Consider the following 22,750-nt stretch of genomic DNA (forward strand, 5'->3'; position numbering starts at 1 on the left):
ACACACACACGCACACACACGCCTCCCTTCCTCAATGCTCAAATGAAAACTCCGGCAGTCTGGTGAACTTTTCCTGAGTGACAGGATCCTCTCGGGCTGTGGGCTGACACTTTGATTAAGTCGTGGGATTCATTACAAGTCTGCAGCTATGGGACCTTTGTAGCTATGTTATATAAAATATTACCCAGTCATTCATTTTCAACTTTTACTACTACGTTTCTGAGTCTTGCGCGATGGAGCCTGGAGCGGGACGAGGAGACGGGATCCTCCATGCGCTTTGGGGACCGAGGTTGGCTCTTTTACATTTTCCTTTTGTGGTTTCTTTTCTTTCTTCCTTCACTGGTCTAGTTGTTAATTTCCTCCGAAGCAGTTTGACCGAGGAGTTTGCTGTTTTACCGTGCAACTGCTCTGATGCAGCCGTGAGTGAGCGCGTTTTTACGCATCTCTCTCACCAGACAGTGTCTTAAATTAACAGTTGATCCGCTGCTGAAATATATATATAAATATATTATATAGATATGTCATAATTTAATGCTTCATAACGTTATTAAGATTACAATATAACATATTATAGTATGATCTTCCTTTAAAATGAGTCTTTATTGTTCCTATATCCTCAATAACGTGTATTTTCTCATTTGTTAACAATTAGGTCATATTTTATGAACAATAAAAATTACTGTGACATTTCGTCAGGGGTCTTGCTTGAAGTGGTCACATGGTTATATACATTGACAAATTGGGGTGACTAATTTTAGACTGTATAACCAGGTTGTAAAATGCCCAGAAATGACTTGCGCCAGGCCAGAGGCGGGATTTCATTGCCAGTAATTGCATTCTAACTCAGCTTAAAGAATACATTTATAAACGGATTAGTGGCTGACGAGGAATGTTTCAATATTGGCCCCTGAACCGTGCTTTAGCCTACATCTGGCAGCGCCCGTGGTTACCCTACTCTAATCTTAAAAGAGAAACACAGAGATTGACAGTACAATGAACAGGCTTTACTCCATTTTTCTAAATAAGTAGTTTTGTGGTAAAGGCCATGTAAAACTCAGCGCCCAGAGGCCTGTCACACATTGACTGAAATATTCTGGATAGTTATAAAAAATAGCTTTAATAAATTAGAAAAGAAAAATGAAACTGGGACTCAAAGAGAGGCCCAGGGGCAAGTGTGCAAGTGAAAGCTATGCTTCATACAGGTTAGGCCCGCCCTACATTTAAGTAAGATATCCAAGGCTACAGGTAGCTCAGGTAGGCCTATTACTTGCGGTTTAGCCTTCAGGACTTCAAAAGACACTCCTCATGACTATTCTGAACTGTCAAAACATGTCCATAAAACCGAACTCAGCCTGGGGAAGGGCCCTGCTCTTGTTGCTTACACAGTGACCCCCATGGCTGGATGTTGGCCGACCTTTGTTGACCTCTGCAGGGTGGCGGGTTTTCTCCCAAACTAAAACCCACGGAGGCTAGTTTTTGAAAAACTGGCGGAAATGCCTCTCTCTGTCGGCTTTTCCTGCAGGAAGCAGCAGAACTGTGATCTAAACTTGGAAAGTGACGAAATTAAGGACATGGACAGGAACTCCAGACATTTCCCAGATATGCTGCCCAGTGGGCTTCATTGTTCTGTTGACACCATTAATTTCTGAAAATGGGTCACTGTGGGTTTCAATTAATAGCGTACACCTAGGAAATCTTTCAAATGTATCATGTTGGTTGGATTGCCATGTAGTTTAGCTTTTTACCACATACTTCCCACACTGTTCTGTTTTGATTGCTCTTTCTATCCCAGAGCCAAATCTTCGTCATTCTACAGACAATGACGAGACGTGTTGTCTAATAACATGCTACTCATGTAAACACTCACCTGTCTGCCAGTTTGTATCGATACAAGGGGTCATACGTTGTCTCACCAACACGTAGCTGAGTCACTGCAGCATTAACAACGAACAGACTCTTGAGTCTGTACTAGTTACAGCTCAGAGTATCAGGTGATACCATGCCACATAATTAAACCTGCAACATGTCAGTGCAACAAAGGTAGCCTCATAAAAATGCCTGTGGCAAGAGCGACAAACAGTAGTGATAAGTTTACGTCTTCAGTCTCAGTTGCCTTTAATTACCATGCTGACTGTAGATTATGTGGCCCTCTGTGAGACTGCAAACGGGTTGGTATATTGCAACATTTTCTTTTGTTTTGCTCTGTCTTTCGCCTTGTGCACAGATGTGTGATCCTGTGTCGGCTGGTTTAACTCAACGATAACAGAGTGCTAGTGGAAATTTAGGATAAGCAGAAACACACAGGCTTCCTGTCGCACAGGCAGAGTCCTAGTATCTTTGTTTTGTGGTTTATTTGGGAATTTTTTTCTAGTTTCATCCTAACCTTAGTGTCTACCGGGTTTATTTGTGCTTATGATCTAAAGCTTTTTCCTTGGTGTAATATCAGTGTAGTGCAAATTCACATTTATGTTCCCATCTCTCCTCCTCTCAGACGTTTCTGTCAGAGCACCACACTGTGGTGGCTACAAGCCTTACAACTAGTTAGTGAATTATAGACTTGGAAATAGAAGCAGGAATAAACATAAAATGTGTCTCACTGGTCTCCAGTGATCTCTGTTTTGGAGATCAGTGGGTGCTCTCACTTTTGAGATGTAGGTGCAGTGTTATGGGTTTGCCTTCTGACTGGTTATAGGTCAATTTTTACAAAGAGTAAAATCATATCTAATAAAATACGTCATGTCATCTGTTTGTTCATCAGGATGTGTGTGTGAAATTGGACAGACTGAGGTCAGTCATGGAGCCTGAGCTGAACTGCAGCTCCCAGTGTGATTCCCCACTCTGCTTCATCCACTCAGGAGTCAACAGGCAGGAGGGCCTCAATATTCTGCAGAGACTATGTGGCCTCAGCACGGTAATCACACACAAACACAGACACAAACACAGACCCAAATGCTCTAAATATGCAAATCCAACAATTGCAGCCTATATATATAAAAATAAATATATAATAGGTTAAAAGATAAAACCTATATAGTATAGTCTATATTCTACATCTAGACATTTAAATTGAATATGTAGTCTGTTATTTTTTATACCGTATGATTTGCATTCAAGAATTACTTTTAAAGTTATTGGTTGCTTTTTTTGTTTGTCAACCCACTTACTGCCATTGCTGAACTTGGTCCTATGTCTTAGAGTTTAGTGGATTTCTGTTTTGCATCTCAGAAAACACCCATGCAAATACAATGTTTTTTTTGTTTACCACTTGAGAAAGCAGTTCAATAGTAGAGAACTTTAAAGGTAATGCTGGTGGACTAGTGAAGCTATGTTTAGTATCGTCTCAGTCCCTGGTGCCTTTAAGAGAAGAGGGGCGGGCACAAGAAAGTCTAATGAGACTTCCCAAATAGAAACTAAAGTAGTAGAGACACTGTGTCAGGGAACACAAACACTCTCCTACAGACTCATTTACTCTACATGCTACACCACAAAGAAGCGAGGTGAGTTTTCTCTTACATTTATTTCATGCTTTATGATGTTAATTTATGCATGCATCAGTCTAAAAGTTCAGAATTATTACTTAAGGGGAAAGGCACAGTGTGTGGCACTGTGAATGCTTTGTTATGGTAATAGTTATGTGACAATGAGTGTATTTTAATATTCTTTTTTAATTTATTTGAATTTCCTAACAGTTCCTTTTCATTATTTATTGTCTGTTGAACTCTGTAGGCATGACAACTGTTAAGCTAAAATTAAATATCCTGTGAAATGTAATACCATGCATTTGTTACTATTTGTGGACACAGATAGCTCACCAGGCACAACTGTTTCTAAACCTAATGGTACAGTGTAAAGAAAAGAAATACAAGGGTCGAAGCCAATTTATTCTATAAAATCCCACCTGATTTTCTTTCTGAATGTGTTCCCAGATATGGCTACCACTGGCAGTGTGCTGTCTGAGGAGCAGCTTCTGTGCCCCATCTGTCTGGATTTGTTCAACCAACCAGTCTCCACTCCTTGTGGGCACAACTTTTGCAAGGACTGCATACAAGGATACTGGCAGAGTGCTAATCTGTCACAGTGCCCCATGTGCAAGCACAAATTCTACAGGAGGCCTGAGCTCAAAGTTAATACTTTCATATCTGAGGTGGCGTCTCAGTTCAAGAAGTCATTGGAAAAGAAAGAAGCAAATTTGGGGCATAAAGGAGAAGTTTCATGTGATGTGTGTGTTGGAAAAAGAGTCAAGGCTCTTAAATCCTGTCTTGACTGTTTGGCCTCCTTCTGTGAGACTCACCTGGAGCCTCATCATGTTCTAGGCACCTTCAAGAAACACCACTTGATCAATCCCATGATGAACATGCATGACAGAGTGTGTAAGAAGCACGAGAAACTCCTGGATCTATTCTGTAACACTGACCAGACGTATGTGTGTCAGATCTGCATTAAGAAAGACCACAGTGCTCATCACACTGTACCCATAGAGGATGAGAGCAGAGACAGGAGAGCTCGTATAACAAGGATGAATGCAGAGGTGGAAGATATGATCCGTGGCCGACTGCAGAAAATTAGCGAAATCAATCGAACCGTTGAGCTTAGCAGAGGAAACACAAAAATAGAGATGGAGGAGAGTTTGCAAGTCTTTAACAAACTGCTCCACTTTATCCAGAGAGGCAAAGCCGAATTGGTGGAGGTGATCGGGGAAAAGCAGAGGCAAGTTGAAAGCAAGGCCAGCGGACTCATCGTGGAGTTGGAGCGGGAAATTGACAAGCTGAGGCGGAGAAATGCTGAACTGGAACAGCTCTCACACTCCGAAGATGACCTCTACCTTCTCCGGAGCTTTCCAGCTTTCTCGTCACTGCCAGCCACCAAAGACTGGTCTGACACCTGCGTGGAGAGTGCTGTATACGTGGGCACGGTGAGGAGAGCAATTAGGAGAACAGCGTGTCAGTTGGAGGAGACAGTAACGGCTGAGGTGAAGAGGCTATGTGAGACCGAGTTTCAGAGGGCTCGGCAGTATGCTGTAGATGTGACTCTGGACCCTGATACAGCTCATCCCAAACTGGTGCTGTCTGAAAACAAGAAACAGGTCTATCATGGCGATATAGCACTAAGCCTCCCTGACAACCCAGAGAGATTCTACCCCGGTATCAGCGTTTTGGGAAAGGAGGGTTTCTCCTCTGGCAGGTTCTACTATGAGGTCCAGGTGAAAGGGAAGACAGAGTGGGATATTGGTGTTGGTCTTGAGTCCGCCAACAGAAAAGGAGGGAATATATTAAACCCGGAAAGAGGCTACTGGGCCCTGGGGATGAGAAAGAACAAGAGCTACTGGGCCCTCAGCAGCACTCCTATCTGTGTGCCTCTGGTGGAAAAGCCCCAGCGAGTCGGGGTGTATGTGGATCTGGAGTGGGGGCAGGTTTCTTTTTATAACGTGGATGCTGCCTCTCATATCTATTCATTCACTGGATACTCATTCAATGAAAGACTTTTCCCGTACTTTAACCCCCGGCGTAATCATTGCGGGGTCAACTCTGCTCCTGTTATCATCTTGCCTGTCTAAAATCTGACAGATTTCCTGTTGCTTGAACTATTTTATCATTTTATATTTTCCAGTTAAAGGTAGCAAAGGTCTAGCAGGATGTTTGTTGCTCTGTTTGCTTGAATAAAGTTTGTTTAATCATCTGTAACCCGTGTACTTGGTTTTTTTTTTGGAGAGTTTAGTACACATAAAATTGAATAATGCACATTTGTATGAGCTACATCTGTACTATTTTAAGCTTGATTTTAAGGGGTTTGCATGTGCATGTGTGTGTGCAGATAGCGGTGGAGCTCCCTACGCGGTCTCTCTCGCCGGTGTTAAGCGCTGTGGTGTGGACGCTGCTCTCCTGTGGCATCCTGCTGGCTTTCTGCTTCCTCCTCTTCACCCTACGCTTCAAAAACAACAGGTAGACTACAAAGTTTAACACACACGGAAAAATTCAAGATATATTTACAGAAATGAATTGATCAGTTGTTTGCATGTATTGTACTCTCAGGATAGTGAAGATGTCCAGTCCCAACCTGAATGTCCTGACTCTCTTTGGAAGTGTCCTCACCTACAGCAGTGCCTTCCTATTTGCCGTCGGCGAACAAACACACTCACAAGGTGGAGCGTCTACAGCTGTGCTACAAGTAAGCCCCACAGTCTCCCTTAGTGCTCCATTATATTGTTGAATAAATCAGTGTTAGATAATTATGTGGTTCTCTCTCCTACAGGCTCGGATGTGGACTCTGTGTGTCGGTAGTACCCTGGTGTTTGGCCCAATTTTGGGGAAGACATGGAGACTGTACAGAGTGTTCACCCAGCGAGTGCCTGACAAGAGAGTGGTAAGCACGCTCCACCAGCATTAACAACCTTGTTTTGTGTTTATTTTTGTTATCCAGTCGCTCCAGGATGCATTAATTACATTCTAAATAGGTTATCAGAGGCTAGTTTTACATGTTTGTATGATGAACTGTCTTAAATTGCAGCTGGTATTTTACACAGAATTGTTTTGAGATGGATAATATTTGAGTAAAAACAGCAGATGATGATGCATGACAGACATTTTCAGGCCAAGGGATGAGATCTCTTTTTTTATTGCTGATTTTCAAAGCTTCCTTAGTCGACATGTATTATGCATAGTTCCTAAATGAAAATTTAATTATCCTTTACTTACATTTTGGTCTTGGTTGTTTGTGCAGTGAGCAAGACATCTAGAAATAATGCAATAAAGAAAATAACAAAGAAAGAAATTTCAGTTGAATTTTCAGTTAAGGATTTATGGACATTTTTGTTATAACCTCACTAACTAGTGCTGTTATATAAAAGAATATGATCCAAATGCAATGTCTCTTTATGAATTTTGAGGATTTACAAATTTAGATGATTGTTAAGTCTTCATTAATGCTGTTTGTGAGCTTTTTAGTTTGTTGTATAACTTCCTTTTATGTATCACTTCAAAAAGAGACTTCCAGTATCCCCCAACTGTTGTCTGGCTAATGTAACACAGATACATGATCATTTTGTAACTGTATGACTTTGATGTGATTGGTGACTTTCTGTCTCAGATCATCCGAGACATCCAGCTGATGGGCATGGTGGCTCTTTTGATCCTGGTGGACATGCTGGTTCTCACCGCCTGGAACCTCTCAGACCCCATCAGGTGTACAAGATCTGTCGGTGCTGTTGTCAAGGTAGAATTAAATAGTGATTTTGTTTTTGTCTGAAAAGCAAGTTGTAAAACAAGTTAAGACTTTGTTTGATTACAGAACAATGTCAGGATTATGACACATACCACTTGTATGATATTGCAAGCAAGTTGGATTTTGTGACTGCAAAAGCACACACTCCCTCATTCTCCTACATAATGTAATTAATTATAGATAAGTTGGTGGCATAGCAAACTTTATTCTGGTTTCACCTTACTGATACTAGAGGATTTTTCCTGATCTAGGTGGTGGAGAGAGACATTTCCTACTCTTTGACTCAGCTGGACACCTGTGCGTCTGTATACTCGGATCTGTGGGTTATCATCATTGCTGTTCAGAAGGTAAGTAACCTTTCTTCTATTGAAATGTAGAACGACTGCTTTCATGGTTATGGTGATATGATTGGTTGATTTACATTTTATATAATATTTCCTCTTTATGCAGAAGTACTTCTAGTACTAGTTTCAACATAGAAATAATATAATAAAATATAATTATTATATTTGACAGTGACCTTGTATTTGAATATGTAACACAAGTTGTTCAGTCATGTTTTTATCATGTGAGGAGTAGCTCTATGCAGGTTTTTCCTCCCTTGCCTTGATTTCAAGAAGGTCATAAATACTTTTATTTAATCTCAGTTAGATCAATGTAATTCATTGTGTTCAGGGTTGAGCCAAAAAACAATCTCACGCCTTCGGCAAGGACAAAATGCAGCTAACAAGAAGACAAGAGACAAGGTCTTCACAGCTTAGCAGTAGGTTTTAGAATTGATTTTAAGATTTTACTAATTACTTTGTGGTTTAACTGCTTCCCCAATGAGCCAGAGCGCAGCCTCAGATCCTCTTGCACGAATCTGCTGGTTGTTCCTAAGTCTTGCCTCAAGACTAAAGGGGACAGGGCCTTTACAATCCTCTATTACTACTGCGTACAGTTCTGACAAAGAGGGCCGTTACTTAATGTCATAGTCTAGAGACTAACTGAACACAATATTTTCAGTTCCACAAAAAGATGGATTTTTTGTGCTTTGTCTGTAGGGTTGTCTTCTTCTCTATGGGACTTATCTAGCAGGGCTTACAAGCAATGTCAGCCACCCTCCAGTCAACCAGTCTCCAACCATCATAACAGTCGTCACTTTGGTCACCCTCTCCTCGGCTGTGGCTGTTCCTGTATCCATCTTCCTGCAGGCCTGGCCCAACCTGGTCTACAGCACTGTCGCTGGAGCCATTTTCATCTGCACACTGGCTACAAACTGCCTGTTGTTTGTGCCTCAGGTAAGAATAAAACAACTCAAAATACACAAACAAGATGTATGAAAAAAAGTTTCTAGTTGCAAGTTTTGGAGAAAGTGCAGGATTTCTTCTTTAACCTTGGAAAAAATCTCTTTATTTCTGGTGATGACACTTTTGTAGTATCTCTCAAGCAGAACAACCACTATGGAGAGTGGGTTTACTTTTTAGACAGGACTGTCATCAAATCATTGGACTCTGTCTGGAAACCAGCATTAAAAACAGTCAACCAGACAGGCAGAAACTGTAGGTACAGAGATGTATGACAGACAGACACATGAATGAGAGATGCTTGAATGACTCTCTTTTTGTTTTGACAAAAGTAGTAAATTCTATGAGTGATTGTGGTGCCCACACTTCTATTTTCCATATGCGTATCAGTTTGCCATGTCTATCAGTGGAGTGTGACTCATACAGAAGGTGTTTATGACTCAAAATTACGTAGGCTGTTGCAAACAGGTTTATGACTCTCCAAGTGTCTGGCAGTGGGTTTATGTTACAAAAAAGGAATGCGTCTCCAGTGGAAAGTGGGGATATATTTGAACAGTGAGCAATACGTTCAAATACACCTGGTCAGAAGATCCTGTGTCAAACGGTCCCGGTAACATTTACTACTAGGGTGGGTAAGGTGTCTTCAGCTGAAACTTGGTGTAATGTATTGTGCATTTATTTTACACTCGCCACCATTCAGCTGACCCAGTGGCGGCAGTTTGAAGAGGATCAGAACAACCCAAGTCAGATGGCCAAGTATTTCAGCAGCCCCAGTAAGAGCCAGCCCTCGGTGTACAGCCAGGATGAGATCTACTACCTGCTGGGGGAGAACAGCTCCATGAAAAAACTCATTAATGAGGTACTGCATTGTTTTTTTCACAAATTCTACCATTCAATAAGAAAATATATTAATTAGAATTTATGTGAACACAGGACTTCTCATAATGTTATGGTGCAGACCTGTGTTTTACCCTTCTCCTTAATGTTATTCCTGAATAGTTAGCAATAACAGAGCTTGTTTTTTTTTACTTTTAGCCTTCTGCTAAAACAGTTTTTTTAATTGATTAAAACTAAGTAAATAACATAATTGCATATCCACATGTGAGTAGAAAAATTTCACATTTATACTGCTTTAACAAATAATGAATATGCTTTGGGTATATTTTTGGATTTATCAAAGCTTTCGACACTGTGGATTTTTTTGCTTATCAAGTTATATTATGGCTTCAATGGACTGACCTACTCTTGTATTACTAATTGGAAACTATTTTTACTTGTTGTGTTCCATGAGAGTTAGGGTGAGGGTTATTGGACACCTTTTATTCCTTATCTACATAAATTACTTGGTCACTGAATCTCATGTATTATACACAAAAACAATTTACAGCAGTCTCAAGGGCAGGCATACTGAATCGCACATTAATCTGGAGTCCAACTAAACAAAGAAATAATGTTTCAAAATTAGGTGATAAGGACTGTACAGGTGGAAATACACAATATACAGAACTATAAACACACATATGTATTACAAGAAAGGTTTAGCTGAAACAAGACAGATCTAGTTTCTCATTAACTAATTGACACCAGCTGTTTGACAATATGTTGACAACCTTCTCCCAGAACTTCCCTTCCATATTTCTGTTGATTTAAATCATCAAAAGGCAATAGATTGCTGTGTCTAAACTATTTTAATCATTTATTTTTCTAACATTTTCTATGTATGTCTCAAAATATCTAAGCTTCTGTTTTTGATGACAATTTTCAGAAGAACGCTGTCATCGACAGTCTGCAGGAGCAGGTGAGCAACGCCAAGGACAAACTCCTGCGACTCATGTCAGCCAGCCAGCCGGCCCCCGAGGACCAGGACATGGACTCCTCCAACACCAACCTCAACTCCTCCAGCACTCAGACCACAGAGCTTCAGTCTGACGGTCTCTCTTATTCTTCTCTACCTCAGAGAGACACTAAATCCCAATTTTTACCAAATCTCTCCCCTCACCTTACTGCTGCTGCTGCTGCTGCTTCATCATCTGCCGTTACACTGTCCTCTGAGCCAACCTCTGCTCCAAACTCCTCAACCACTAACGCTGTTTCACCTCCTCTCCCCGATGATATTTATGCAGGTGAAAACCAGAGAGGTGTCTCTAACGCTGGCCCTAGGGACACAGCTGAGTCCATAACAGGGGAGGACCACAAACAGCCCTTGTCCCCCCAGTCCCATGGCTTGCTCAGGACAGCAGAAGAGACAGTTCACTTTGTTACTTCCATACAATCCCGTAGACGGTTAAATCCCTCTGAAGTTGAAACTTTCAACAATCAGAGAGGCCTAACATCCCATCTGGGACCAAATGCCAGACCGACTGGATTTGTTAGCAGCGAGCAGTTGCAGGAGATCCTCCAGGAGCTGAGTTTGGATGCAGTCATGGAAACCACGCTTCGATCTCCCGGTCAGACGTCCAGAACGCCTTCTCAGCTAAAATTTAGTGAAGTCTCCGCACTTTCCCCTCTCTCCCTGCGGACACCACACTCCCCTCATCCACCCGTTCTCTTCCGCTACCCCAGCATCTCCCCTTATACGATGAGGAAACGTCGGCCGCCCTTTCACTCCTCCAGAAGAGGTTTGGCCTGCTTCTACACAGGTTCAGCGGCCGCCGGTTGTGGGAGAATAAGGGACAAATGTGAACACCAAAATGCAGGCAGGGGTCCAGATGGGGTCATTGTGGATGGTACCCTACTCCAAGGTCACAACACTGACCTTGAGCTGGGGGAGGAGGAGGATGCGGAAGGGAATGAAGTGATAAGAAAATGTCGGAGGTGTGTTTCAAGGTCCCACAGACGTTCAGTCTTGCCCTGTGCAGAACACAATCACACAGCTCCACCTGACGTGGGAGCTGGTGGTGACAATGAGAAGCGCCACAGACACATTAGGGACTCCTGTGGGTCCTGGGACTCTGATTCTAGCAGCTCAACAGACTACTGTTACTACCACCGTCCCTACTGTGACTCCTGTCTGCAACAAGGCTCTCTCCTGTCCTCAGACAGCTCCTCAGACTCCTCTGACAGCGAGTACGAAGGCTACACCAGCATGTACCGCTCCCCACACCCTGTGGTATTCAAAGAAGACATCAAACCCACCTTTGTATGAGCACAGGTTTACCGCACTTTACATGTTCATCCATTTCCACCACTTGTATTCATGTCCTAAGAAATACAGTCCAGTTAGCTGTGAGGATAAAGCAGGCACAGACTTGACTGCGCTTGAAGCTAATGTGCATCTACAATGGGAGATAATTTGACTGTAGCCTTCAATAGGAATGTGTTTTGCATTCTGCCTCAAAAGACCATTAGTATTCTTGAATTTTGAATTGTGGGACGGAGTGTGTCTTTTATTCGTGAGACTATTAGACTTGTGAAAACTTTTGTAGCTCAGAAACACAATGCAGTTTCCTTTTTGATATTACTTATGACATTATTTGTATGTTTCTGCTGTCAGAATTGTGCAAATGCTGTATTTATTTTATTATTTATTAGTGGATGTTTTGTTGTACAGAATTACTTTCTGTCTCCTTTATACTGTTATATATTGTCAAAAACATTCCTTAAAATGTTGCTCTTCCATTTTATTGTATGTCTGCATTTTGTTGTGTTTGAGTTTGTTTAAATCTCCTACATAGTGTAGACAATGCTCTTTATTTGTTGTCAGATGCTTCCAGTTTAAAGCCGGATTATGAGACACCACGCACACACTGCCAGAGCAGCTCACTGCTGTCACTTTTACTACTCTTGATTTTTTTATTGAGAGTATTTAATGTGCAAAGGTCATGGTTATCTGGAGTGTATGTCATTTGTGAGTGTGAGTGTGCCCTGCTGCCCTTTGATTTTTTGTTTTTCAAAAGAAAATCCACACCACGAAGTGGTCCACAACCACTTTGTGTTCATTCTGCATCTTCTCCTGTTTCATACTGTAAAGCACCACATGAACAGCCAGACAGAAGGTGTATAAACCACTGGCTTGATGTAGGCCTGGATTAACCTACTAGGGGGCCACTGGGCAAAAATTAGCCCCTATTAAGCCTCCACACTCACATACCCCCGGTGTGTGCAGAGAGTGCTGCAAACTAACCAGTATTTATATCCTAAAACACTATCTGGCCCCAAGTTTTATCTGTATGTCAGTTAGTTTGTTATGATTTTGGATATTCGGCATGTAATCATAATACTAACTCAAATATTAAAAGTAGATTTTGACACAGGTTTTACTTTCTTTCAGTTTTTAATTGTATTTTAGTTGTGCATAATGCCATCTAAATGTGGTACTTGCATATTGCTACTTTATGGGGCAATTGACCACTTTTGCCTGACATCTTCCCAGAATTAGAATAATTTCCAGCTTCCATGTCATGTGACTTTAATCATGACTAGAAGAGATAGTTGAGTATATTCAGGAGTATTTCACCACATTCCTGCAACACAGACAAAAACACTGTACACTCTCCTCCTTTTTTATGCTTCTCTTTCCTGTCTTGGCCTCTCTCTCCCTCTCTCCCACTCTCTCTCTCCCACTATCTCGTCTCTGTGTATATTTTTTCTTCTGCTAATGGGAAAATGTGTGTTTGCCGGAGGAGGTGTTGCTATATGAAGGGAAAAAACAGTGTCTCACATTACTTCTGCTCTGCTGCCTGCTTTTGGATGCTTCTGCTCTCTGTTCTGCATATGGACCATGGAGGGGCAGCCTGGGAGAAATTCCCTTTGATATAGAGCATAGCAGAGTATAAATAAACCACACAAAAGACAGAATACCAGCATCACTCTGCAGGAGGAAAGACTCTTCTGCATAGCCAAGACAAGTGACCTGCATTCTGTTCAAGCTGGAAATTACTGACATATTGAGGAATTCTGCATTAAAAATAGTTGTCAGTTAATCATACATATATTTATTTCTCAAAATAACACATTAGTCCATGGCTATCCACTACATCCTTAAACCTTTATCAGAAAATAAATAACAGACGGAGATTAGTTCTGCAGGCCTCACCTCAAGTGGTTTTAGGTCACTGGAGAAGCATAAAGGATAGCACTTTCTAATAAGTAATCTTTTATAATGGGGTTAAAAGTTGTAACTAATGGCTTTATTAATGGTTAATAAATCATTTACTAATACTTTGTTGTTCAGTTAAACATTTTTGGGTTGCCAGATTGTGAAAAATCCTTTGACTAATTGTACAGTATAACCACCTCGCAAAAACGGCTGCAGAGGATGTGGACCAGACAACTTTGCTATTAACAAAACAACAAAATGGGTTTTTACAACATTGCGACCCAAAATGTGTTAGTACCTACAATCAAGGTTCAGCTTTATTGTCACACAATACAGGAATGGACAGTGAAATAATGCCATGATACACACACATAACGTGCAAATAACTCAAAGATATTACGTAAAAATAAAAAATAGAACAAGGTAGTTTAATTAAAAAAAACACTCCGGTAGCACCAAAAAGAAGAATGTGCTCTTTAGTTTACAAAGGAAATGTATATAGCCTATACAATGTATATACATGTATGTATATATACAATATGTACAGTATAACTGTATTATATCACTAGAAGTTGGTAGTAGTGGGGCTGATGGTAGTGCAAAGGGAGTGATATGGTGATGTGCATACACTTAAAGAGGGGAAAAACAAAGCATAAGCATAAATGATTTATTTAGCCTACCATTAATAAAGCAATTAGTCACAACATATAAATCCTTTATAACCTTTCTAGAAAGTATAAGGCTACCATATAAGGATAGAGGTGAAAATAACCTGAATGAAGTGTTGCCATGACAAGGCAGCCATGCACACACACACACACACACACACACACACACACACAATTACTAAGCATTATGACAGTAGTTAAATGTATGTGCCAGAGGGCTGAGCGTATGAAAAGGTGTGGAAGAGAAACGAGAGGATGGGCTTTTGTGACTAACATGGCAACAGTGCTGCATGACCACCGGTGCTCCGTGACAGCTGGGTCCGTTTGAACTGACAGTCGGATGCAGGACCCCCATTGGCCGACATACTCATCAATCCTGGGAGGCGGACCCGCCCATTGTCCCTGTCGCGGCATGGGGAAAAGCCTTTGAAGTCGCGAGGGCGGTGCCAGGCAAATTATGCCATGTGGTGCTCAAGAGCGCCGCTCTCATTGGACCAGAAGCGCCCGGTCAACGCCCATTTCTGAAGGATACCCTCTGTGATTGGCTAACTCGGCCACCCCAGATTCGCCGTTTACGCGTTCACAGTTTTCCTATTCTCCCTCGCGGGTTACGTCGACGGCGTGAACCTCGCTCCCCGACCGCGAGCCATCCTTGTAACCCTTTACGGAAACTGCGCAGCTAGCGTGCGCAGCGACAAAGACAGCGAGCCCGAAACCTATGGGGAAGGAATAAAAAAAGAGATTCAGTACCGTCGCACTCTGAGCTTAAAGACCGTCGTTTCCCGGAGAGGTCGCTGCCCCGGGGGCCTCGGTAGACACACCGCAATCTGACGGCGACGAGGGCGGATCTCGAGTCACCGCAAAGCCCCTGAATTTGGTTGAAGAAGACTGTGGCAGCTGGCAGATTTTCCGTCAGACGGTCTGTAGGCTAGGGTATAGCGAGGGAGCCGCCATGGCAGTCGGATCATTGAGCCTCCACATCGGGATATGAAGAGGAAACTGCATGTGTCCCGAATTGTCAAGAAAAACGCCTCATTTCCATTTGATCCGCACCGGATCGCCACTCTTTAACACCTGATCTCACCCTTCTTCATCTGTGTGAGATCGATTCCGCATCCACAAAGAAATAGCATTTGGTTTTTTAACCGGGGGGCCACAGGGAGAGGCCAGATTCATGACTATTTTAGTCGGTGTCTTCAAAGCCCCGCTAAAAGAAAAAGAAAACCTGGAATATAAAGGAGTCGATGATGCTGTGATTTGACTGCTGCTGGGAAAAGAGAGGCTCGTTTTTTATTAGGCGATACGAACCAGAGTGAAGGNNGGGGGGGGGGGGGGATCCGCTCTCTGCCTGTCTTTTTCCTGTGTGAATTATAGTAATATTCATTTACTGTCATCCTTTTGTGGATGAGAAGGTTCGGCCCCGCCGTTTAGACAGCCACAGTCTCCCCAAGTCGAGAGAGAGTCAAGAGGGATCCGGATCATGTCGGGTCGGCCCAGGACCACATCCTTCGCGGAGAGCTGCAAACCAGTGCCGCAGCCCTCGGCTTTCGGCAGCATGAAAGTCAGCAGTAAGTACCCCCCCCCTTCTATAATTCTAAGGGTAGCTACCTTTCCTCTGGCTGCACAGCCCACTGTGGCTAACAATGCGCGCTATGTCTCCTTCTCTAAACCGGACTGCAATGTTTGAAGCGGAGCAACGAACGTTAAGCTTTTTGGATAGCTTAGCCCTTGCATATATTCTTGTGTCACTGCTGGATTGGCCGATGAGAGCAGGCACAACACACACACCACACACACAACACACAAGACCCACCACACCGCTGCCGGGCTCTGACGCGCGCCCCGACGGGTCAGCCTGACCAGCAGGCGCGCGCGCCGGGCCGGGCCGGGCCGGGCCGGCCGGGCCAGAGGGAAGGTAGTTGTTGGCCCGCCGTCCAGGGGTCAGAAACCAACGGCTTCCTTTACGGCCAAGATTTCCGGTTGTTGTTATTGTATTTCGGTTGCAAAGATAGGCTCACAAGCGGGCGTTGCTACCATAGCAGGAACCGTATGCTACGGAAGTTAAAGCGATAAGGGCCGGTCTTACGCAAATGTCAGGAGCGGGGAAGGTGCGCCCATAGTGCTTACTCGGGCGAAAAACTGTAGACGGTTTGATTTCCTGGAGAAGGCTTGGCGTTCACTGATTCAATGTAGCCTGTGCCGTGTCGAAGTTCAGGCGTCGCGATAGTGTGTGAGACATTCCTGCGTCATTAAGTGGCACCGCGCCGGAGCTAGGTTTTTAGACGGGTCTTGGCAGTGGGAGGGAAGCCACATGGACCTTTCTGGGCCTGAAACGTAACCTGAGAAACCAGGGGAGCCTTGTCGGCTGCGCTGGTCCATGGGACTTTTTGTTTTCTGTTTAATATGGATCCTGCTAGTATGTCCAGGCCTGTCACACACACTCACCTTTCCATGGATGTTTCTTGTTAAATTCCTCTCAAACTTTGGCCATCTTAAGGGCATTTTTTATCTGTTGTGTTGTTGTTGTTGTTGTGTGTTTGTTAGTGAGGAAGAGAGAGAGAAGAGAGAGATTACAATAGATTGCAGATACTTAACACGCTTCAAAAGGTTGATTAAAGTTTAAATGTGATATTCCAATATATTGAAACTAATGGACTGTCCTGCCTTGGAGACGTTCTTTACTGTAAGCTACACCTTTTTCTATCGTTGTGTGGTGAGTGTTGTGTGTGGTGTTGTTGTGTGTGTATGGAGCTTGTTAATAAGGCTGTTAAGGAATGTTGGTGGTGTTTCTGTTGCTGTGGATCGTGGACCATTGATGTTGTTGTCAGTGGGGTGAGGCCTGGAGGCTTTTTTGAGGCTCTTTTTTCTTTTCTGGGCTTGGGCCCACTAAGGGGAAAACCAACTTCAGTGGACAGGGACACACCCACAATTGCGCCGCCCACACCACACCCCAACAGGGATATTTCACTTCTCATTTTCCCAAAATCTGAATTACTTTTTCTCTTTTGCCCCAGATTCATGGGTTGTTTTATGGCAATTGGTGGTTTCCTAAAATCAAGTGTGGTAACCGGTTTCATGTTATGTTTGCTGTCAAATGGGAAATTTTGCTGTGGGCAGTGTAAGTTTTTAATTTGGCAAATTTGTTAAGATTTAAAAGGAGGGACTTCAGGTTCTTGGCCCAATTGGTGTTTCCCAAGGAAATTTAAAAGTTGCTGAAATTAAAGCAACCAATATGCGAGGCTTTTTGAACCTTGCGTATTTAAAACATGAAATAGGTTTACCAACCAGTGGTTTTTGCTTTTGTGGTTTTCTTCAACCCTTGGAAAATATATTCTTCTTTTCCAAAGAGGACTCATTTTTTTTTTCTGGTAAGTCAAATACATCATTAAATTTTTCATTTCATTAAAAGTCTGAAACGGAAGTCGCCCAAATTAAATTTTGGTGTTTTAATAAATTACTTTCTACGCGGAGCAGGTTTGGTTTGGGGGTTCGGCCCCGTAGGGGGAAGGTACTTTGCTTGTTGCGATCCCTGTGATGATCATGTCAATACGTTTGAATGTAATGATTTCATTCGCCAAAACCTGTAATTTTTTTACAAACAAGGAGCTTTAAAGGACCAAGGGGGCTAGAACTGGTTTCAAACTGTTGGTTTTGTGTGTTCTTTACTTTTGGGATCTTTTTTCTTTACTACCTTATGGGTTTGGCAACAATTAGGCGGAAAAAAAAATAAAATTTACGAAAAATCGCAAAATGTTAATTACAAAGAACGCTGAACTTTTTTGCTTGGAGGTAAAAAAGATTTTCTTGTGACAAGAAACAAGATCTATTAATTTGAATTTAACCTGGCAGTTTTTCTTGAGAGGATGCCCTGGCTATAAAATGTTGTTTCGGGCGAAAGGCAAAACCCTCGAAAACATATTATGAATTTAAATTGAAAATAATTTAAAAAAATCTTTAATGGCTTATCGATACAAAATTATGATTGTTTGCTGTAACTTTCAAACGTTTGTCCTTTCCTGGTTCTTAAAGGCTTTAAAAGGTTCACAATAAAAAATAAAGCAGTTTTTGGGGCCCAATTATTCCGAAGTTTAAAACGGACCAGCGGAAACCTTCGTTGGCAATCACAAATCCATAGTTACTTTATTTAGACTTCAAGACTATTTTAAACAGTGTGTGATCATTCCACAATTTGGGTTTAAACGCAAACAGAAAAGCAACTGATTATTAAAACCACGTTTGTAAAATTTCTTCATTATCGGCTGTCGAAAGTACTTCATTTCCAATTGTTCGTGTGACCTGATTTTTGTTTTTGAGGGATGCTTGTTCCCAGCTCAAAATGTTAGGCCTTGCAAAGTTTTTAAGGCATTTCTTTATTTTTTATTAAAATCTTGCAGAATATATTTTTATCAATTAATAAAATAATGGGTTTGGGTCACTGTCTTATTATTTAAAAGTTTCCAATTGAAAACCAGACATTTTATTGAAAAACAATTTATTTGGGACTTAATGAGTTAAAAGTAATTTTTTTTGTAAAAAAAAAAAAAAACAAATCCTATCGTTTTCTTTTTACTTGTAAAACCATTAAATCAATTTTTGTTCATTTATAAGGTAAACAAATCAGGCCACTGTAAAGCTGTGTCCAGGGGAATTTTTACTTTGGATACTTGAAGGTTTAGTATAAACCCACATGGTCACCTGACTTTTGTTTGTTCTCTTTTTCTTTTGTCCAGTATTGGCAAATCTAACCCTCCAACCATTCAACAAAACACCAACACACATCCTTACTCCTACCCATGCCCCAATCTCCCTAACCATCATCCCTTAAGCACCAACAAATTAAAGAACCACACCACACACACACAACAACAATCTCCACAATCACTTAATAAACAACCACCACCACAGATGCTAGGACACACTGTTTCGCACCTCCTGTCCCTGGCTGGGTGTGTCACTCTCTGTGTGTGTGTCTAGAATAGTATGTGGCTGATGATCCATCTTTTAGTCAGATTTTTCGAAGCAGGCTGTTTTGCAGTTGTGTTACTATGGTTTGCGAAGAGGAAGCATGCACTAATTAACCCCCTCCTACACAAACGAAACACACAATACACAGGCATATAACAACAACATAACCTCGAGCTAGCTTCGCTTCCTGTGTTATTTTATGGGCCGATGATATGGCTGCATGGGTGCCTTGATACTCTGGGCTCTGGCGCCAGCTCTCGCTCTCTCTCTACGATGTGCTTTCCAATAAAAGTTGCGGGTCAGTGTCCTCGCTTCTTCTTTTCTTTGTCTTTTCTTTTCTTTATACTACACACACCATCTATATATATACAATAACAATAGATCCATCTCTTCCCTTACTCTTTGTCAGGTGCTTGTACTGAATGGCCACATCAATACTAACTGAAAACATGGATCAAAAAACATTAATTGGTGTGTGTGTAGGCTCCTTCATTGATTTTTCTCCTCTCAAACAAGCAGATGGGAATAGACATATTCAATAAAGAGGCTCTGCATTGGGCGGTGTACAGGAATATAAACCAGTACTGTGTACCGCTACATATACAAGGGAGATTCTTCCAAACTTTGGGATTAATATTTTATAGAATGGGTGGGAGAAAGGAGCTGAGTCTATTGTAGTATACGGAACGAACATATATTGAAGCAAAGTAGAAAATCACAATTATCAGATCCAAATAATATGTGGGGTTTATACAGATATGGAGACTGCATAGTCGGAGAGAGACAGTATGTACACATGTCTCAGGGTTTACTTTTGTGGGAAATCAAAATACAGTTATTCGTTTAATAGACATAAGCGCTACCTATTGTGAGCGCAAAAGTTTGGAACTCCAACGACTTGTCTTGAAATTTTCCTATGACGCGCTCGTGTGCTTAGACCAATCATCATATGTGCATTATATCTTGTTGCTTCTAGCGGTGTGCCATTTAGATAGGATCTGGAATTGTTCTCCGGAATGTGTATTTCAATCTTCCCATGTTATTGTCATCACTGTATAAATTGTGCACTGCTTCCGCACCACAAAAAACAAACCCAGCCAGGGTCCAAAATGGGGAAGCTTGTCCATCTGTTTATAGTTCTCTTCTAAGGTAAACATAGCTAGCTTGTTAGTTCCACAAATCATGTCTTCTCTATTTTTACAAACCTCATGCGTAAAGTTCTTGTTCCTGTAATAAAAATGATCCATCCATAAGAAACCGCGGGCGTACCCGAGCGGCTCAGACCCTACTGCAAGCTTGAATTTGATCGAACAGTTACAGAATTGTGTTATAATTACTATAGTATTGATCGATTGTTTGTTGTTCATACGCGGGGGACTATACAACTGGACTTCACGCTGTCGGTGAAGGACCTACATAATATGTACGGCACACTGCTTTTTATATTATTCAAACGTTCCATTAGAAGCTAAATAGAGGTATGAGCATATAACGGGACTAGTTAATTGGTGAATTAGCGTAGTTAGTAATAATTCATTAGTGCGGGAAATTCTGCCCATAAGTTACTCGCATTTAGGATAAAGGCATGTGACGCTCTGATGTGTATGATTGTGCGTTGTGAAGATTGTGAGTATTGAATGGATGGTGTTGGTTATAGCGAATGTGTGTTAGTTGTTGTTGTGACTCTGGTTGTGTGTGTATGTCGACTGTGTGTCGTTGTAGCTCTTTTGTATGGGTATAGGAGGTAGTAAATGATATGTGTGGTTCTGTTGCGGATGATGGTCGTTTGTGTGATTGTGTAAGGGGGTCTGACTAGCTTTGCTTACATGTTCCTAGCTTGGCTAGCATGCTTATTCATTTAGCTTTTCAACTCATTGTGTATGTGTTGTGTGCATCCATGATATGTTCGTAGTTGTCCGCTGTTTGGCTTACTCAACATACAACAAAGCCGCTTCAATACACGCTTGTTACTTAGTTTGTGAGCATTTGATGGTGGATTGCATTTATGAGTGATTTTTTGCATTGTGTACTTGATAATTAATCAGAAAGTACTATAGGAAAGGTTAAATACAGTTATTAACACTTTCAGAGATATTGTGGGGAGCTGCTTTGGGCTTGCTTGCCTATATTCACACTTGATTCATTTTACAATGTATAATGTAACCATTTAAGGCATCTGCACTAGGATGGGGAAAATGTTGTGGGCGGGAGTTTTGGTCTCGGCTTCACTTTAATTGTGTAAATGCATACCTTAGAGGCGCTAGTAAAGTTGTATGTTACCGATTGTTAGTGAAAGGTTGTGTGTTAGAAATTTGATTTAACACCACATTTCGTGCATAAGAAAAATTGCCACCTCATGGGGGTAACCTCTGGCTGTTGTCCCAATAAGTGATATCCCTCACTTTCCCTACTAGATAATCCCCATGGATATTGAAAAGAGTCGGACCATCACTACATTTGATTTATTTATATGACCAGTGCTCATGCGCTTCTTCTTACTACATTTATATGGCCCTTCGAAAAATGGGGGGCTTGGAAATACAATCAGCCAAGCACATGTAATTGTTTTTCTTGCATATATGCACATGCGACAATCACCAAAACAAATACCCCTCCCTAGCCTCTTTTCTGCATTACTCACATATAATCATCCATTCATACCATACCTATCATCAACCCAAGCACAGTATAATGCTCCTTGCAGGTCTGATGACATAGGTATGGTGGACACAATACTATAGTAGTTTCCTAACTTCTTTGGTTGAGTAATCACGTCGAGTGAAATATTAACCGTGAAAAATGAAAGAGTTGAGAGTTCATTCTCTCGTTCATCTTGTGATTGTGGGTTTTTCTATTTCCATTGTTTGGGCTACTTCTGACAACCAAAAAACTATGCTTGAAAGGCAATAATATTCTGTAGGATGAATTAAGAGTTGGGCAGCACGGGTTTTTGCTTTTGAGAAAAAGCATCACGGCTAAAAACTTAATAGCTTTCAATCTAGCTGGGAATAAAAGCAAACACCTTTACACATTTAACACTTTATTATTCACATCTCAGTTGGTCTGGGGGGTTTGTGTTCTCGAATGTCTTTGGTGGTTTTCCAACTAGCAGGTATATAGTGAGGGGCTCGCTGAGGTATTCTTTGAGCCGGTTTTCTCATGGTTTCCACTGAGCTTATTTGAGTAAGGGAGAAAAGATTGACTGGGCCCAAACATCAAAGGGGTATCTTTGCTTCAGGAGAAAATGTTATTCTGTTTTTCAGGTGGGTGTTGAAAAATCGTGTATTGTGAGTGTGTGCATGCATGTGTCATTTTTTTATTTGGATCATCACCAAGTCTGGGTGAATTTCGCTTGTACCTAATTATTCATAGCAGATTTTCACCTCAAAGCTTTAGAAGCTTTAATAACACCCTCACAGGGCACAACGCGACAAACGACTGCAATTAACACCCTTCTAAGTTTGTTCAAAAACAGTATGCCGTTGCGGGGCAAGTGTAAGAAAAACGGATTTTCTAGAAAAAGGACAAAAAATCATTTGGGTGCTGAAATGTTGATTCAAACAATTAGGTTTCCT

At 41.6% G+C, this 22,750-nt stretch overlaps 3 protein-coding genes across 4 annotated transcripts in view; all 3 read left to right on the top strand.

The window, feature by feature from the left end:
* Positions 1 to 30: 30 nt before the first annotated feature.
* gpr156 (G protein-coupled receptor 156) lies at positions 31 to 12,757 on the top strand. The gene is made up of 10 exons (XM_035676456.1): positions 31 to 289; positions 2,759 to 2,911; positions 5,812 to 5,939; positions 6,030 to 6,165; positions 6,250 to 6,360; positions 7,084 to 7,209; positions 7,470 to 7,565; positions 8,262 to 8,498; positions 9,205 to 9,363; positions 10,270 to 12,757. Exons 2-10 carry the CDS (start codon positions 2,795 to 2,797, stop codon positions 11,647 to 11,649), a joined length of 2,490 nt encoding a protein of 829 aa, XP_035532349.1. The 5' UTR covers positions 31 to 289; positions 2,759 to 2,794; the 3' UTR covers positions 11,650 to 12,757.
* LOC118338975 (zinc-binding protein A33-like) lies at positions 3,376 to 5,681 on the top strand. The gene is made up of 2 exons (XM_035676457.1): positions 3,376 to 3,497; positions 3,927 to 5,681. Exon 2 carries the CDS (start codon positions 3,929 to 3,931, stop codon positions 5,552 to 5,554), a length of 1,626 nt encoding a protein of 541 aa, XP_035532350.1. The 5' UTR covers positions 3,376 to 3,497; positions 3,927 to 3,928; the 3' UTR covers positions 5,555 to 5,681.
* A 2,780-nt stretch (positions 12,758 to 15,537) lies between the features above and the next one.
* Positions 15,538 to 22,750, top strand: part of gsk3ba (glycogen synthase kinase 3 beta, genome duplicate a) — a 32,575-nt gene continuing 25,362 nt past the window's right edge. For both annotated transcript variants that reach the window (XM_035676475.1, XM_035676476.1), the window contains exon 1: positions 15,538 to 15,778. In XM_035676475.1, coding sequence (XP_035532368.1) covers positions 15,691 to 15,778 — 88 coding nt within the window. In that variant the 5' untranslated portion in view covers positions 15,538 to 15,690. The remainder of the gene's footprint in view (positions 15,779 to 22,750) is intronic.

The sequence above is a fragment of the Morone saxatilis genome, unplaced genomic scaffold, assembly GCF_004916995.1.
Source record: "Morone saxatilis isolate NCDOM2014 unplaced genomic scaffold, NCSU_SB_2.0 Contig5, whole genome shotgun sequence".
Lineage (NCBI taxonomy): Eukaryota > Metazoa > Chordata > Actinopteri > Moronidae > Morone > Morone saxatilis.